This window comes from Gossypium hirsutum, chromosome D05, assembly GCF_007990345.1.
Source record: "Gossypium hirsutum isolate 1008001.06 chromosome D05, Gossypium_hirsutum_v2.1, whole genome shotgun sequence".
Classification (NCBI taxonomy): domain Eukaryota; kingdom Viridiplantae; phylum Streptophyta; class Magnoliopsida; order Malvales; family Malvaceae; genus Gossypium; species Gossypium hirsutum.
Window position 1 is genome coordinate 27,683,473 of NC_053441.1, and position 17,314 is coordinate 27,700,786.

At 28.6% G+C, this 17,314-nt stretch overlaps 2 protein-coding genes across 2 annotated transcripts; both read right to left on the bottom strand.

The window, feature by feature from the left end:
* Nucleotides 1-1,566: 1,566 nt before the first annotated feature.
* On the bottom strand, nt 1,567-2,227 carry LOC107903109 (cell wall / vacuolar inhibitor of fructosidase 1). Its single transcript, XM_016829157.2, has one exon. The coding sequence runs from the start codon at nt 2,179-2,181 to the stop codon at nt 1,639-1,641; it is 543 nt and encodes a 180-aa protein (XP_016684646.1). The 5' UTR covers nt 2,182-2,227; the 3' UTR covers nt 1,567-1,638.
* A 3,484-nt stretch (nt 2,228-5,711) lies between these two features.
* On the bottom strand, nt 5,712-10,717 carry LOC107904874 (adenylate kinase, chloroplastic). Its single transcript, XM_016831382.2, has 7 exons — nt 10,380-10,717; nt 10,181-10,276; nt 9,951-10,079; nt 9,746-9,880; nt 9,476-9,622; nt 9,264-9,338; nt 5,712-6,083 (listed from the first exon to the last, which is right to left on the bottom strand). Exons 1-7 carry the CDS (start codon nt 10,578-10,580, stop codon nt 5,979-5,981), a joined length of 888 nt encoding a protein of 295 aa, XP_016686871.1. The 5' UTR covers nt 10,581-10,717; the 3' UTR covers nt 5,712-5,978.
* Between the last annotated feature and the right edge of the window lie 6,597 nt (nt 10,718-17,314).

Below are 17,314 nucleotides of genomic sequence, written 5' to 3' on the forward strand. Positions count from 1 at the left end.
TAAAGTAACCTAAAAAAATATAACTTATTTTAAATACGAAATGACAATTTTATAATCTCTCTAATTGAATTGATACTCAATTGACTCATGATACTACCTCAGTCATGGACTAAATAATAGTATAAATAATAATAATAATAATAAATAAGAAAACATTAAAGGTCGAATTACTTGGACATTGAAAATAAGAGAGTGGATAACCAATGATATTGGTTGTGCTAATAATGTTGAGATATCGAGATTTTGATGGTCAAGGTCCGAGTCTCACCATGCTTAGATGTTAGATATGGATCTTTTAGATTATTTTGGGTATATTCCGATTTTAACTCAATCATATGCGTGGGCCTTGTTCAATCTTATTTTGGTCTAAATATATTTTGATTTTAATTGATTGGATGTATATTATGATCTAGGTTTAAGTTCTACCTTATTTATCTAAGTCTAGATATATTTTGATTTTAGTTTATTGGATATGATAAATTTATAAAAAAAAACAATATAAAAATCAAGGGTGGCTTTAATTTAAATGGTAAAATTGAGGTAACGATGATTATGATGTATTGAGTTTAAATTCTATCATATTTATGTATTTTTTTAAATTTTATATAAAAATTTTAAAAAATAAAAAATACTTTCAAAGTAATATTTGTTACTTTATAAAAAATCACAACTCATTTGAGACTCCATTGATGATAGTCAAAAGATTAAATATATGTATAGATGACTAATATTTTATCTCGTGCAATACATTTAATGTAGTGGTTTTTTTTTTCTAATTTCTCGTAATTTTATATTTTAAAAAATAAATTTATTTTTTCATAAAAATAATAAAAAAATTCAAAATTTGTAATGAGATTTAAAAATTATTCAAAATTCACCTGGTCTTTTTCAAATTACTCATAATTTTATTTCATTGGCTATATTATTAATGGTAAAATAAGGTGTTAATTCTTATACTTTTATATAATTTGATATTTAATCTTTATTTTCCTTTTTGATAATTTGTCAACTTAGTATACCTATTTCTGAAAAATCAGATAAAACTTGACAAAAAATACTAACAGTATACATGGTTGCATTGAAAATTTTAAATCAGATCATTGTTTATGTCTATAATTTAAACCTCATAGAATTTATTCAGAAAAGAAACAAGACAAACATCAGTAGACAAGAATCAGCCTCACCCCCTGAATCATACATAAAGAAAAATGGTTGCTGGTGGATAGAGCAGCCTTAGCCAAGCTGCCGATCGCACTATTTGCTTCTCTAGGGACAGCTTTCAACACCCAATTCTCGATAGCAGGTATTAACTAGATATGGAAGCACACAAATAAGTGTAGCTCCAGGAACATTTCCACAAGCTTTAATCCACTTGATAGCATTTTGGCTGTCAGATTATTAAAATCAAATGATGAGACATAAACCACTTTGATGCACAATCTCTGCACAATTTTAGATCTGTCACTAACATCACTATAGTTATTTGTTACCGTAATTTAAATCATGGGAAACTGATTACCGAGAGCAATGAAAGTCAACTAAAATCAGAAGTGGAAGAAAATTGCGTACTAATAAAATAAATAAAATTTATTTCATCGATAAGGATAAAAGAACAAGATGGGAATCATCTTGATCACATCAAAAGGAAAACTTAGTTTGTATTATCTTGACAATGGAAGCCGCAACGACGGATACATCATGCACCACTTTGTTCATATCAGTCAGCGGTGATTTAGTAGGGAACTCTATTTCACAAGAATTGGCCTCTATGGCTGCATCATTGGCGCCTTTCGCTGCAAACTTGTAGTCACCCGTCTTGAGAGCTTCGTTGATCTCAGGTACATCTCCCCTTATAATCACGTTATAGCGTTCAGCGCAAGATGTTAAGGCCTTCTGCATTTCAGGGTCAAGGGCAAGTCCATCCTGTAGTAGCTCGTCGATTAGATCAAGCGTCTCGGTTGCTTTAGTTTTGAGTGAATCCACCATGATCTGAGCTAGCTTCTTCACGCTGGCGTCACGGCTTTCGGGGTTTGATTTGAGGGACCAAATGCAAAGATCATAGAAGGGTGTTTGCTTGCAAGTTCTCTCTATCAGATTCTGGTTGCCTAGAAGAAGGATTGGGCGGAAAGCGTTAGCTTGACACACAAGGAACGCAAATATTATTACAATCAAATTTTTCATCTTTGAAAGGTGAGGAAGTGATGGAATTGATTAATAAATGAATGAATATATCATGTTTTATCACAAGTGGTGTTTTTTTTATAGTGAAATATCATCAAACAAAGTCCAAAATGTAGGGAAACATCGTGGTTGTTGACCAAATCATGATCATACATCCTGTTGAAATGCTATGAATAAGGTTTGGCCTTGAAGCTCGGTCGAGGCTTGAGGAATGCCTTAACCAAAAGTTTTGTCATTTGAACGAAAAACATGTTCAAATCTGAATATAATAAACATGTTCAAGTTATTTTTAAGTTTTACAAGCTATAAATATTTTTATTTTGAATATAATAAATAACTTTTACATGTTAATATGGTCAAATCTGCCTAATAAAAAAACAAATTTTTTATTGATATTTTATTATAGTAGAAATATTATTTAAATGTGATATATTAATATATTAAATCTATAATAATAATTTTTTGTATTACTAGTTGTACACGTGTTGGAATATATATTGAATGATATACAATTATTGATATTATAATATGTATTATTATATCATGTGTTAGAGTTGTATGACCACAATTCTAAGAGATTGCTTGCAAGTCAAGTTAAACAAAATATATCTTCTTTCTAGAAGATTTAGTATTTATGAGTATAATATATTTAGCATTTATTAACATAATATATTTGACTTTGATTAGAATTAGGTTTTTTTCAACTTATAAATAGATATACTCGAAATTCTCCTCTGCCCGTAGTTTTTTTCCCGAAAGGATTTTCACGTAAAAATATGTGTGTTCTTTATTTTTATCTCTTTTTTTTTGCGATATATTATCATTACAGATGTTCTATTTTCACATCATGAAAATAATATATATATATATTATAATCTACCATCTTCTATAACTCTTTTTACTACATTATTGATCTCATTATAGTATACAACTAATGACCATTATGCTATATGTATTATTTATGATTAACGATGCGTATATCAACTTCATAAAATATTATATGCATATCAACATTATGAACATGATTAATATAGTTTATATTTAATTGAATTTAGGTAAAAGTTTTAATATATTATATTAGCTTAAATTATAAAATAATATTTAAATTATACTTAAACTATATATCGTTACCTAAATTATCTTAGTCATTAACAAAAACTTCTTAACCATATATATGTTACTTTTTAATTAAAATTAAATTAAACATTTTTTACTCTCTCTCCCCACAATTCTTTCTTCTCCTTTTAATTGTTTGATTTTTTTATTTTTTATTTTTTTTGCAAGTTTTCTTACCATTTATTTCTACTTAGCTTCTCCCCGGCATTTGGATTTCATGCTTTACTTGAGTTTCTTTCATTATAGAGATCCACTCAACATTAGCTATTTTATTCAAACTATATAGAAAAGAATGAAGAAATTTATTTTTAAGAAAAACAACAAATGATTTTTGAATTTGGGTGAGAAAAGAATCAAAATCGAAATTTAAAAACAAAAAAGAAGTTCGCTGGAATCTACGTTTTGTAGCCAAAAATTGAGTTTAGATAAGATTTTCAACGAGTTCTTGGGTGAATAACAAAAAAGATGAATATTTTTATAAATTTTTTTTAAGAAAATAAAATTTAGTTTTTTTTAAAAATTTTAGTTGAAAATTGCCACATATCATAAAAGGATTAGTTGAGAGATTTTTTTAATGGCTGAGGTAATTTGACAAACGGAGTATAGTTTAGGTACTATTTATGACAAAAAAAAGTTTAGTTACTAACTTAAAAAAATGATATACTTTATGTACCATTAAGCCTATCGTATTAGAATATATTATACATAAAATGTACAATATATTAATGGTTCCATATATATATTTATATTATTATATTATGCAATACCATATTATATAACATAATTTAACATGCAAGTAACTAGCCAATTAAATCTTAACTTAATTGGTATCAGTATTGTTGCCAATGCTGGAGGATGTGAATTTGAGTGTGCTAAAACACATTATCCTCCTATTTAAGGGTTGGGAAAAGATTATGGATAATTCTAAGCCTTATATAAAAAAAATAGATATGATAATAATGAAATTAGAGTTAAAAGAAAAAACATGTAACTATACTATGCTATCCCATATCTCATTATTATATCGGGTAAATTACACCATTAGTCATCCAATCCCAACTATTATCCACATTTAATATCTTAACCATTACCCTATTAAATCGTGGGGGTCATGTGGCTTCTTTTCTTCCTCTTTTTTTTTTTATTTTTTATTTCCACTCGAGTTTCCATCTAATTAAAATATTTCAACCTATTTCCCCCGTAATATCCATTTCATTTGCCATTTTATTTAGTTGTTTCGCCATTTTGATTTATTTCAATTCTGAAATAAATGAATTCTAGAGTAAATTGCACCAAAGGTTTCTAAACTATTTCTCACATTTTAAATTGATCCTTAAATTTTGAAGCATTCTAATCACATCCTAATCTTTGGAGATTATATTAATCAAGTTATTTCATTACTAAAATTGTTAATTTTACTGTTGACATATTAGTCTTATACGGAATAATTTAAAAATAAAAATAAAAAAGTAAGCCTTAGAGTTAAAAAAGGGTTAAAAGTAAAAAAGAAGACTCTACCACATAAACTATAGTAAAAACATGAAAAATCAAAACCAAATTAAAACTATAAACTATAAATAAGAAAAAAAGCCTAAAATTAAAGAACCAGCGATATCAAAATTACAAGGAGATTTGTCGTTTTACCTTTTTTTCAATTCAGCTTGTTTTTCTTTATTTTAATTTATGGTTTAATTTTTTAATTATAAATTATTCCACCTAAGATTTGATGTATGGTGATATTAACAATTTTAATTACAAAAAAACTTGATTGATATGATCTCTAAAATTTAAGAACGTAATTAAAATATTTTAAAGTTTAAAGATCAAATTAAAATGTGTCATAAAAGGATTAGGTTGGTTTTGGGAAATTTTTGAATTTTGATAGGGTTATTCAGATTTTTTAGGTTCATTTAGGGGATATTCATCTTTTTATTTTTTTCGTGTTGTAAGGGTTTTGGGTTGATCTACTCTTGTGTTTGAGATAAAGGTTTAGGTTAGGGTTAAGGTTGTCAAAAAAATAAACCAGTGTAGTCACTCAATTATATCTTTTGTTCTAATTATTTTTATTTTTATTTTAATTGAATTTTTTTAAAGGGCCTTTTTAACTATTAAGCATTTTTTAATGTAGTTAATTTTCTATTGAGATATCATGCAGTAGACTAAGACACAAATTCCTTGAAAAATGTCAACCGAATTGGCATCACTTAATAACACTAAAATTGCATTTATCTTGAAAAATGAAATTAATAGTTTAAATGCAGAATTTCTTGACCATCACTAGAAAAAAAAAAAAAGGTTAGAAAAGAAGCAATTCGTGTGTAGGAAATAAGGTGGTAAGACCCTGTTGGAAAAAGTACAAGTCCAGAGGCTGAAATGAAAAGAGCCTGCGCAAGGTAAACAAAAAGAAGAAAGCATACCAAATCTTACACATACAGTTTTTATTTAAATTTATTTATTTTTTGGAGGGTCACAATGAGATAATTTTCCTTAAAAAAGTACAAAGAATTGATGATTATAAACTCGGAATTGACCTTGAAACTCTTACTCCCCACCCCCTCAGAAAAAACCAAAAGAAGAAAAAAAGGGAATTGAACTACTTAACTCTGTTACACAAGTCCAACCATCCAATGCCAATAAGGATATATTTGTTGATGGAAATCGCCAAGATTTCTAATTTTCATTTATGCGGCCAGAGATCCAGAATTCACCTTCCTTTGCTCACCTACATGTGTAAGAGCAGCATCAATTTGTGCAAACACATGTTCCTTGGCCTCATTTCCATTAACCTGAAGAAACAAACATTATATTCCTTCATTTAATATATAATCCAAGATGATTGAACTCAATAGAACCCAGTAACCAGATTTTCTGCCAAATTTTGAATTTAGCAGACGATAGCTTCATCTTTGGAATGGTCTCAAACAATACGGCAGTCTGTATATTTCATAATAACATGATAATACCCCCACTAATCCTCGTGTCTTTCAATTTTAATTCTCAGAAATAGTTACCAGCAATATTAATCTTGAAGTCAATTAACACATCAAACACGAAATTTTAAGTTGATACCAGTTGACATTTTCAAGCATCAATAACATAAGCAATCAGAACAATAATCCAGGGTTTAAGCACATTACTGCAGAAAGAACAAGAAGTTTAAATTTGAAGCTAATGATGCTGACATAGAACTGGGATCCTAGAAAAAGGAATCATGACTTATGCACATCCTCATGCTTAGACAGTTTAGACTCTACTTGGTTCATCTGGAAAGGGCATTTCAGATGTTGACTCTTTGCCATTGTAAAAAATAGTACTTCATGAAACATTTCCTAGCAATCTGTTCCGAAGTCTCACATTAGTCGTTGACATCAGACATCAACTTTCACTACCCACGTGTTATGGTTGCCTTTGTGGGCAAGACAAGAAGTCAAAAGCGCCAAAAATAGAAGGACAAGTAAATTTCTTTTAGTAGTATTCTTAATTAGAACGATTTTTTAACAAGTATTTTATTATAATTAAAAGTCCTCTGATTATAGTTTTTTAGTTTCTTACTCAACAAGAATAAAACCTCATGTAACCTCTATTTAAGAGGACAATTTTTAGTAATAAAATAAGACAAATTATTCCAATTTACAAAGGTCAAGACTCTTTCTTTTAACAAGTCTAAAGTTAGGAGATCTCTTCAACAGGTTCTAAGGTTAGGAGCTCCCTTTGGCCCGTTCCATATATTAATTATAAGTTATTCATGTGGTAGGAACCACAATAAGGGAAAGGCTTCCTCAACTAAAGTAAGCTTTCCCATGAACTGCTGATAACTCAATCTATAACCTACGACCACAACAACTTGGTATCAAAGCCAAACATTAGGTGATCCCATTCCCATCGTAAAAAAGGAATTGATGGCTTTGTTACAAGAAATTCAAAGAATTAATGAAGAAAGAGTTGGAAAAGCCAAGTCCCGAATGGCAGCAAACCATATTCGAATTGAAGTACAGGTATTAGGTATGTGTCTAGGTCTTTGACTCATCAATCGAGTTAAACTCAAGACTCGAGGATACGGCACAAAAGAATATAAGAAAAGGATACAGGTCCAAGGACTCGTTTTATGTGCACTTAAATACTAATATTTTCAAGTAATATATAATACATTAATATTATACATAATTTATATATTGAATTATTTTATTATTTGGATTGGATTTATACTGAATTAAAATAATTTTAAAAAATAAAATAACCTAAAATATATTAATTTAGCAAGTATTTTATTGCAATTAAAAGTCCTGAATTTTAGTTTCCTAATGTAACCTCCATTTAAGGGTCAATTCTTAGTAATAAAATAAGATATAAATCATTCCAATTTATAGAGGTTTTAAGACTCTCTTCCTAACAAGTCTTAAGGTCAGGAACTCCCTTTGACAAGTTCATAATTGATCATAGCTTATTTACATGGTAGGAATCAAGAAAAGGGAAAATCTTCCTCAATCAAAGCAAACTTGCTTATAAAAATCACACAGTGACTCAATCCATAACCAGTGACCATAACACCACACTAGTATTCTCGGTAGCCTACCATCTCTGGTGCCACAATATTCCTTTTTTTCCTATCCTGCCCTTTGTTCACATTATTCCAATAATTAGATGACTTGAAAATTGAAAGCTAGCCTTTAATAGTCTAATTTGATCTTATCAAATGGTTTTCAACAAAATAAATAACCAAAGATCTAGAAACAAGAGTTCAACCAATATGGCTGGATTTGTTTGGATCTTCAGTTAAATCTAGTAAAATTGTAAAGAAATTCTAGCCTCATATAAGGCGAGAATATAGGAACTGAATTGAAAAGAATAAATAGAAGGCAGAAAAAATTGAATGAAAATCATAGCAAAAAGTGAAATATTTCAAGGAAAGAAGTAGCCATTATTGGTTTGATGAGTCTAAAAAGAAAAGATTTCTGTACCTTATGGTCTTGGACAAAAGAGTTCACTTGACACTTGAGATAAATGACAATGCTTTTTTTTTTGAAAGGATTTGAAAATTAAGTATAATTTAATTTTAAAAATTACTCTCAACACTTAATTTTACAACAAGATGCTTTTCCTTCTTTTACTTTTTGTAATTAGAAAATTAAAATTTTCGCCTCCAACTTCCAACATTTCAATTGAAAATTGACTGGTAAATTTTATCCATGGTCCCTACCCTTTTAATTTGGATCTACTTTAGTTCCTAACCTTTACATTGTCCAGTCCCTAACTGGCATATCATGAGGACATTCCCTCGACACTCCCATGGATATTTTTCTCAGTTAATGAAAAATGTGACAAAAGGACCGAAGTAAAATCGCTTGAAAGATACAAATAGAACAAAATTGTAGTTAGGAACTAATGACTAGAGTAAAATGTTCGAGCTCATTGATAGAATTTACTTGGAACTAGCCATTTTATGTCACAAGCCAATACTCTTATTTTCCCATTTTAACCAGAAAAATCCTTTTATATTACACATCATCAAGTTAGCCAAAACTTAAATTATGAGAAAGCATTCCATTCACCACCAGTAAAATTCTAGGCTCCACAAGCAATGTTCCTAGGGTGACACATACTCCTCAGGGTGCAATACTTTTAAAGAAAATAATAATTAGAGCAGAAGTGGGGTAAGTGGAAACATCTAAACTCACTCGTGGAGTTGAAAAGTTTTCACTGCAAAGGCATCAAAGACCACCTCTGATTTATGTCGCATTAAAATGAATGAATTCAACAAATTTTCTTATTCAAGGGTTCATAAGAAAACCCTGATCAAAAAAGTGTTAGGCTATTAATTTAGGAAGACCAAAATTTGAATCTCTATTAATTATAAAACCAAACCAAACTGCATATATAATTCAGCTTTTTCATTTTCTCATCTTTATTTGCATGATCCTATGCAAGAATTAAATCAATTAATGACATAGAGAAAGAAGTTAACATGCCTTGACTGTGATATCTTTATATACAGAGAGCACAGCATCCACATTTTGATGATGTGTGCGTAGCCGCAACTTCACCTACAAATTTCAAATAAGAGAATGCAATTTGTCAATTTAACAAGAAGGCACAACTACAAATGAAGAAGAATCCCCAAAAATTAAAAGCACACATAATTCCCGCTCAATAACAATCAAACAAGGAATATCAGACATGCCTTTTCTTCAGTATCATCAAATCGTTGCGTAAGCCTGGATGCAATTTCATCGTTCTCCGGGGGTGAATATTTCAAGTGGTATATCTTCCCCGTAAGAGGGTCTAGCCTTCGTCCAACCACTCTCTCAACAAGAATGTCTTCAGAAACCTGGAAACAAGTTGCACATGTTACATTAGAATACACTTACTGTTTTATACTAATTTACAAATGAGGGAATAACAGGATGCAGTATGTTGTTGATGAATTAAAAGAGCAATAAAACATTCTTACATCCAACAAAATGAAAAGATCAGGACGGATCCCATAATCCTCAAGAGCAGCTGCCTGGGATGAGCTCCTAGGATAGCCATCTAAAAGCCAACCCCTTTGTTGAGAATCAGGTTGCAGCAGACGCTCCTTGACCATCTAATGCCAAAACTATAGGATTCATGAATAGGAAAAGCATTCTATATGAAGTGAACAATATCTACCCTACCATAACAACTATTTCATTAGGGACTAATTCTCCTTTCTCCATGTATTCCTTTGCTAGCTTCCCGTTTTCACTAGCGGCGGCAACTTCTGCTCTCAGTAAATCTCCAGCAGCAATATGCACCAAACCATACTGAATAAACAAATATTATCATTTTATCCTTCCTTTATTAAAAAAAATTAACTTCAGTTGAAAATAAGAAAAATCAATGCAAACATATAAAGAGATCTTACTTTTTGGGTGATGAGCTCACATTGTGTACCTTTACCAGAAGCCGGAGCCCCAGATATGATTACCTTCAACGGCTCTGCCTTCCCCGAAGCGGCAACCTGCCATCATCCACGATTTTTTAAAAAAAAAGCAACAAAATCCAAACACAGATTCAAATAGGAAGTAATAAGTGAAAGCGTAGAAGTGAGCAGGGAAAATTACGAGGAAATTGGGGGCATTTGAGGAGGGGAGCTTCTTTAAACGGTAACGCGTTTGATTAGAACGGAGAGTGAGGGGAGTGAAAGATGAGTGAGAACGGAAGAATAGATTAGGGTTGGGGTTAGGGAACTTACTAGAATGAGGGGAAAGGGAGGGAGACAAAGAAAGGGAGGGAGAAAAAGAAGTGCTGCCCATTATTAGCATTATCTCTCTCTCTCTCTCTCCCTTCTCTCTCTCTCTCTCTCTGTGGACAAATCTAGACCAACTTAGAAAAATCTATCGCCTCTTCCTTCTGACACCCACATCCCTCCCCTTTCCCCTCCCTAAATTATATACTATGCAAACAAAAATTTTGAAAATTGAAAATATATAAAATAATAAAATAATTATCTTATGTTTTATAAAATTAAAAAATTAAAACAAATGTTTTTAATTTTAAATCTAATTATTATATTTACTCCGTTTCAAACATATTTAAAAACAAACATATTTTTTCAACTTCATAAAAAAATAGGGTACTAAATATGTTTTCATATTTTAATTATTTAAAAAATGTTTTTAATTATTTTTAATTTTCTTCAATATTAATTATCTCTTAAAATTTTTCTTAAATTTTATATTATTTTGTTAATAATATGATCACGAAATTAAAGCATAATAATATATAAGTTTATTTTTAAAAAAAACATGATAATTAATATTATATTCACTTTTTTTAATAATCTCATTATAGGTTCTTATCGTATTTATTATTTTTAACATTATATCTAGAACTACTCATAGACTTATTCATGGACCAGGCTACCCACCCAGACCCAACTGAAATTTGAGAGGGTTTGAGTAAAAATATTAGGCCCAAAAAATAGGTTTTGATAAAAAAATTAGGCTCGTTTAAAATATGAGACAAACTCGAGCTTGAACATTTAAGGCCCAAGTCTGACTTGACTATTTTTGACTTGACTGTTTTTAAGTTTATAATATTTTATATTATGTTATTTTAATATATTATGTAATTTAGAACATATTAAAAAATAAACATATACTAAATATATAATACTATAATGTAAACATTAAAATAATGTTAAGATAACTATATAAAAAATTAATAAATAAAATAATATAAAATTGTTAAATATTAAAATAATATAATATAAATATTTTTAAAAAAAAAATTAAAAAAAATGTGCTGGGCCTAAAATGAGTTTGGGTTAGTCTTTTGCAAATATAAGCGAGTTTGGAGAAAAATTTAAGCCCATGTTTCGGGTCGGGCCGAGCTTGAACAAATATAAAATATATTAATATCATGCTTAGGCCCGACTCATGAACACCTCTACTCTCCAACACATAAATAAAAAAATAATATGCTTTAATGCACTCGAACCCACATCCTCTTAAATTAATAATAATGCCCATGTCAATCAAGTTAAGACTTAATATTGACTTTAAATACACAATATTTTGAAACTATTTTTAAAATAGAAATATTATAATAGTAGATGTTATTAAAATATTATTTTTATATATAGTTTTTAACTTAATTTTAATTATTAATTAGTGAATGTAGAATATTAATTAAATTTAAAATATTGTGACTATTAAATAATTTATTGTAACATTAATTATATCTTTAAATATTAATTTTAATTTTAATATTGTATTTAATTTGTAAAATTAATGATAAACTTAAAAAGATTTTAAAATAATTTAAAATTTATAGTGACTTATTATGTGAAATTGCAAGTTGAATTATTATATATAAATAAATTGAAATGACTTATTATAAATAAAAAATATGATTTGCAACAACACCATTAAAATTTATATAAAACATGCAAAGGAGGTTATATTGCAACTTTCCTTCCAGAAATACTTACTTTCATTCATTGCCACATGTCAAACTTTTATAATATGAACACGTTACAAACTTAAGAGCCTTATAATATATAAACTTAATTCATGATTTTACCCTTGAAGAATATTCATTTTTTTACATTGGTACCTAAATTTTTTTTATTCTAATTTGGTATCTATAGTATGCGCCCATTATATTTTTAGTCCATTTTTTGATAGACATTAAAAAAAATCTTATAGCCAATCACAAAACGCCATTGGCGTATTTATGTGAAAAAATTATTTTATTAAATGTATATAAACATTAAAAAATATAAAATGGAAATAAATATATAAAAATTTCAGAAAATATTTATAATCTAGAAAAAGAACAAATAAATTATAAAATTTACAAACATAAAATTTTTAAAAAATACGATAATTGAAAATTTTTGCCTTTTTAATTTTAATTTTACAAACATAAAATTTTAATTTTATAATATTTTTCAAATTTTATATATTATTTTGCCTTTTTAAAATTTTAAAATTATATATTTTAAAATTTTATAAAAAAAATATTTTAAATTTTTTATTAAAATTTTTATATACTATATATGATTTTTTGTTACATTTTTAGTAAACATAATATATATAATATTAAAAAATATAAAAAGAAAAAGACATGTAATGTATTCTAATAATGTTACGTGGTTGGTTAACTCTGGTAAACCAAAACATTTATTTTACTTTGATCGACTGTTGATCGGCATTGATCAGCCACGTGGCACTATTAGTTTACACAACGTGTCCTTTATTATTATTTTAATATTATGTATTATATTGATTAAAAATATAAAACAAATTATATATAATATATTAAAATAAAGTTTAAAAATATTTTTTTATAAAATTCTAAAACATATAATTATATATTTTAAAAATTCAAAATAATATATAAAAATTGAAAAATGGTATAAAAATTAAAAAAATTAAATTTCAAGTAATTGCAAAAAAAATGAATTTAAATGCCTTTTTAGAATTTTAGAATTATATATATTAGAATTTTATATAAAAAATTAAACTTTTGTTTTTAAAAATTTAATTTTTTTATAATTTTTACAAGTTTTTACATTTTTGTAATAATATTATTACTTTCAACCAATTTATTTTCAATTATCTTATTTTTTTAATTTTAATTTTATAATTTAAATATTTTCTAGATTTTATGTATTTTTTTCTAATTTTTATATATTTATTTTCATCTTTATATTTTTAATGTGTATATGCATTTAATCAAAGAAAATATTTATTTTCTTTACATACATATGTCACGTGACACTTTGTGATTGGTTATAATATTTTTTTAACTTCTGTAAAAAAATGGACTATAAATACTTTAGGTACCAAATTGGGAAATGGTTGATACTTTAGGCATCAAATTGAGACAAAAAAAAATTTAAGTACCAAAGTGGGAAAATATGTATACTTCAAAGGCCCAATTGTGAATTAAGAATTTAAAACTTAAAACATTTTTTATAAAATCATAAAAAGTAGATAAATTCAAATTTAAAACTTAAAAACCATTTAAATTCCATTAGAAGCCATAACGAATCAAAATAGTGTAGTGGGGCAAAATACTAGGAGAGCGCGCAAGGCCGCGACGTGAAATATTTGACATTGCGACATCATTTGCTGGCTGGGTGATGTTGCGACGTGGCAAAAGTGTAGTCGCGACATCACAGAAGAATGTTACGACATTACAAAGCCGAAGTTGCGATGTCACCCCTCTTTTTAACCCAAAAACATTACAAATCACCCTTCAAATCACTTTTCCAAAACATGCTCAACCATATATTACAACATGAAATCATCAAAATGATGTTGAAACATGCTAAGACTTCATAAATTCATTCTAAACAAGTTTAATAAATATTCAAAACGTTTCTCACATCAAAAGGAGTAAATATGCATGCATGCTACCCAAATTAAGGTAATAGTTACTCAAGGCTCAAGCCAACAACCATACCACAAAAAAGAAAGAAAGTTAAATGCCACATTCTAATACAAGACCAAGAGGAATATGAAACTAACATATTTATGCTAAGACTAAGGACCCTATAGTGCATGGCACTAGGAACCAAATGCACAAATACAAACATTTTATACTATCGTAGTCTCGCAATGGTGTGAGCCTAGGTACTTGAGGTGAGTCGAGCTTCTGGATCAAAATAAACCTATGCGCAAGAAACAACGGTGCGTTAAGTATAAATCTTAGTAAGAACTAATGAAAATAAAACATGAAACTTACCTTATTCAAAATAAAGAATAATCATAAAGAACTAAAATTAAGTTACAAGCTATCTATCAACCAAAACACAAATCACTTGAGTGAGTCACTATAATGAACATAAACATCAGAATATGGAGAGAAACATTTACATGATTTACACACATATTTCTCAACACTTCATTTTCATTATCAAAATTTAGAAAGTTCACCCTTAATAATCTCAATGAAATACATTTTGGACACTTGGGTTCCAACCAAACACCAATATACTAAGTTGCACTAAAGTGCATCTAATCGAACACCATTTCACTTAGGGCCTTCACTATGCACATTAGTGCCATGCCATAAGGCAAGTTTCGCTATATTCTCACTAAACAATGTCTTCATCAACTAAGTGCCTGTTTAGTAGTGCTTAAAAAAGCACTTTTGGCTCCAGAAGCACTTAGAAGAAAAACTGTGTTAAACAAGCTACTGTTGACTGAAATTTTTTGCTTTTTAGAAGTACTTTTGAAAAACACTTCTAAAAAGGAGAAGTTAAAATTTTTAGCTTTTTCTCTCCCAAAAGCACTTCTGGTACTTAATTACTTTTTCACCCCTCCAATAACATAGTATTTTCCCTTTTTTTTCTTAGTCTTCATTACAAATGTGTTAAAATCATTAATTAAAAATAAAAATATTTTTTAAAATACTAATTACAAATATTTAATGGTTATATTTAAATATTTAAAATATAGTTTATATATTCTAAATAAATTTTATAAATAATTAATATTTATTGCTTAAAAATATTTAAAATTTATATTTTATATATTAAAATATTAACAACAAGTTATAATAAATTTTTTATATTCTTACTAAAATATAATAATATTAACTAATTTAAATATTATTTAAATGCATATTTGTTACTTAATAATAACATGTCTAAAATGGATATTTTATTTCTAAAAACACTTTTTGACAACAATGCTAAACACTCAAATTTTAAACCAAAATTTTTAAAAGCATTTCTCAAAAACACTTTTTCACAACACTTCTCAAAAGTATTGCTAAACTAGCCCTAACTAAGCTTACTAACCTTATTGACATACCAATTGTGTCCTAATTCATTATTACTACTATTACTACTACTACTAAAATATGTGGCCATAACAAGATTTTCAATGTAAAAAGGGCTCATAATTATCCAAAAAATTCCTCCTCATCACACACTCCCATAAATACTAGTATATTTAATTATATTTAGGTTCCAAATAACTAAAATACTTTTGGTATCAAATTATCATTTTGCCCCTCAACTCGTATTTACACCCGATTAAACTCGAAACTCTAAAAATAACTTAATATGTTTTCTATGGGCTTCCAAACATTCCAAAAATTAATAAATCCACCAAAATTGATTTTTCTTATCAGATTTAGGAATAGAATTCTTGGAAAAGAATCATATAGGGAATTGAAAATTTTATAAGCGTTATGAAAGGAGCTAGACAAGGATGGGGAATAGAAAGTTTCCTCCATAAACTGATAGCAGTAGGGCAGTCCTTGGAAATATTGGAGTTTTTGATTCAATGTTACATAAAGGACAAGAACCAACAATCTCCATACCTTAAACAAAGCAATGCCTTCGTACGAAGAATTTTTCCAACTTCCCAAAGGAAAATAGAAGAAGAGAGTTTTGGGGTAAGGTGAAGCTTCCAAATCTATTCCAATCCTTCGAAATGCCAAAGGATGGGTGCAAAAGATCAAACCCCAAGTGATAGGTAGAGCTAAGAGAAAAGGTCCCATTGGAGGTAAAAATTCCAACACATTTAGTTCCATTCTCAAGAACCGAAAATGGGGTGGCCATGATATTACACGCAATATTAGTAGGAAAGGGGAAAGAGATGGAGGAAGGCAAGTCGTAAAAATCACTAACTATAAGAGCATCCTTACCCTTATTGAAAGGACTTTGGATCAAAGAGCAAATAGGACCAAGCCTAGTAAAATTGTCAATCCAAAAATTCATCCAAAATCCATCTTTAGAAACCCATCTAATTCCTTTTACAAAAATGGTTTTGATGCTCCTAAGAGCTTGCAAGTGAGATGAATTAAAGGGCGGATTTGACCCATTCTAGTGTTTGGCTTTGAGAAGTTTTGCTCATAAAACTTCATGGGTATGGATGTGTTTCCAACAAAGTTTTAAGAGTTCAGCTTGATTTTACATTTTCATTTGTTTCATGTTAAGGCCTTCATCTCTTTTGGATTTTGTACTCTTTCAGCTAACACGATGATGCTTGGTATGGTTTTTAGATCCATCCCAAAGGAAATTCCTATTAATGTGATCAATGGAGTTATAAACGCTAGACACGAGTTTCTTACAATGCATGTAATAGGAAGGGATGATCACAATACTAGACTTCACCAGCATTAGTCTTCCAATTGGGGTTAGTATATTGGCTTTCTACCCGCTAGTTTAAATCGAATTTTTTCAACAAAAAAAGGTGGTATCATTTTTATTCACCCTTTTGTGGAGCTAAGATATTTTCCTAGATTCCAACATAATTTGTAGTCCAAAGCTTACACCCACTCATAGAAGATGATTTTCTTACTTTTGAAACCTAATCTTCTGACCTGATTCCTCTTTCCTAACCAAAAATATATATCAAGGACCTTTTAAATGATGCTGGTCCTTGCCTTTTGTTATTTTACTTGGGGTTTACTTCTTCCTGCATCTCATTAGCAGTGCTAGACCATCTTGCCGGAAATACTTTATTAATCAAATGAAATGAAATACACAACAGCAAGCAGGTATCTGAACATAAACTACAACTCCAAAATA

Coding starts and splice junctions, on each gene's coding strand:
- LOC107904874 (XM_016831382.2), bottom strand. CDS start 10,580: ATGCTAATAATGGGCAGCACTTCTTTTTCTCCCTCCCTTTCTTTGTCT. Junction 10,080..10,180: donor GTGAGCTCATCACCCAAAAA/GTAAGATCTCTT, acceptor TTGTTTATTCAG/TATGGTTTGGTGCATATTGC. Junction 9,881..9,950: donor CTAATGAAATAGTTGTTATG/GTAGGGTAGATA, acceptor TTTTGGCATTAG/ATGGTCAAGGAGCGTCTGCT.
- LOC107903109 (XM_016829157.2), bottom strand. CDS start 2,181: ATGAAAAATTTGATTGTAATAATATTTGCGTTCCTTGTGTGTCAAGCT.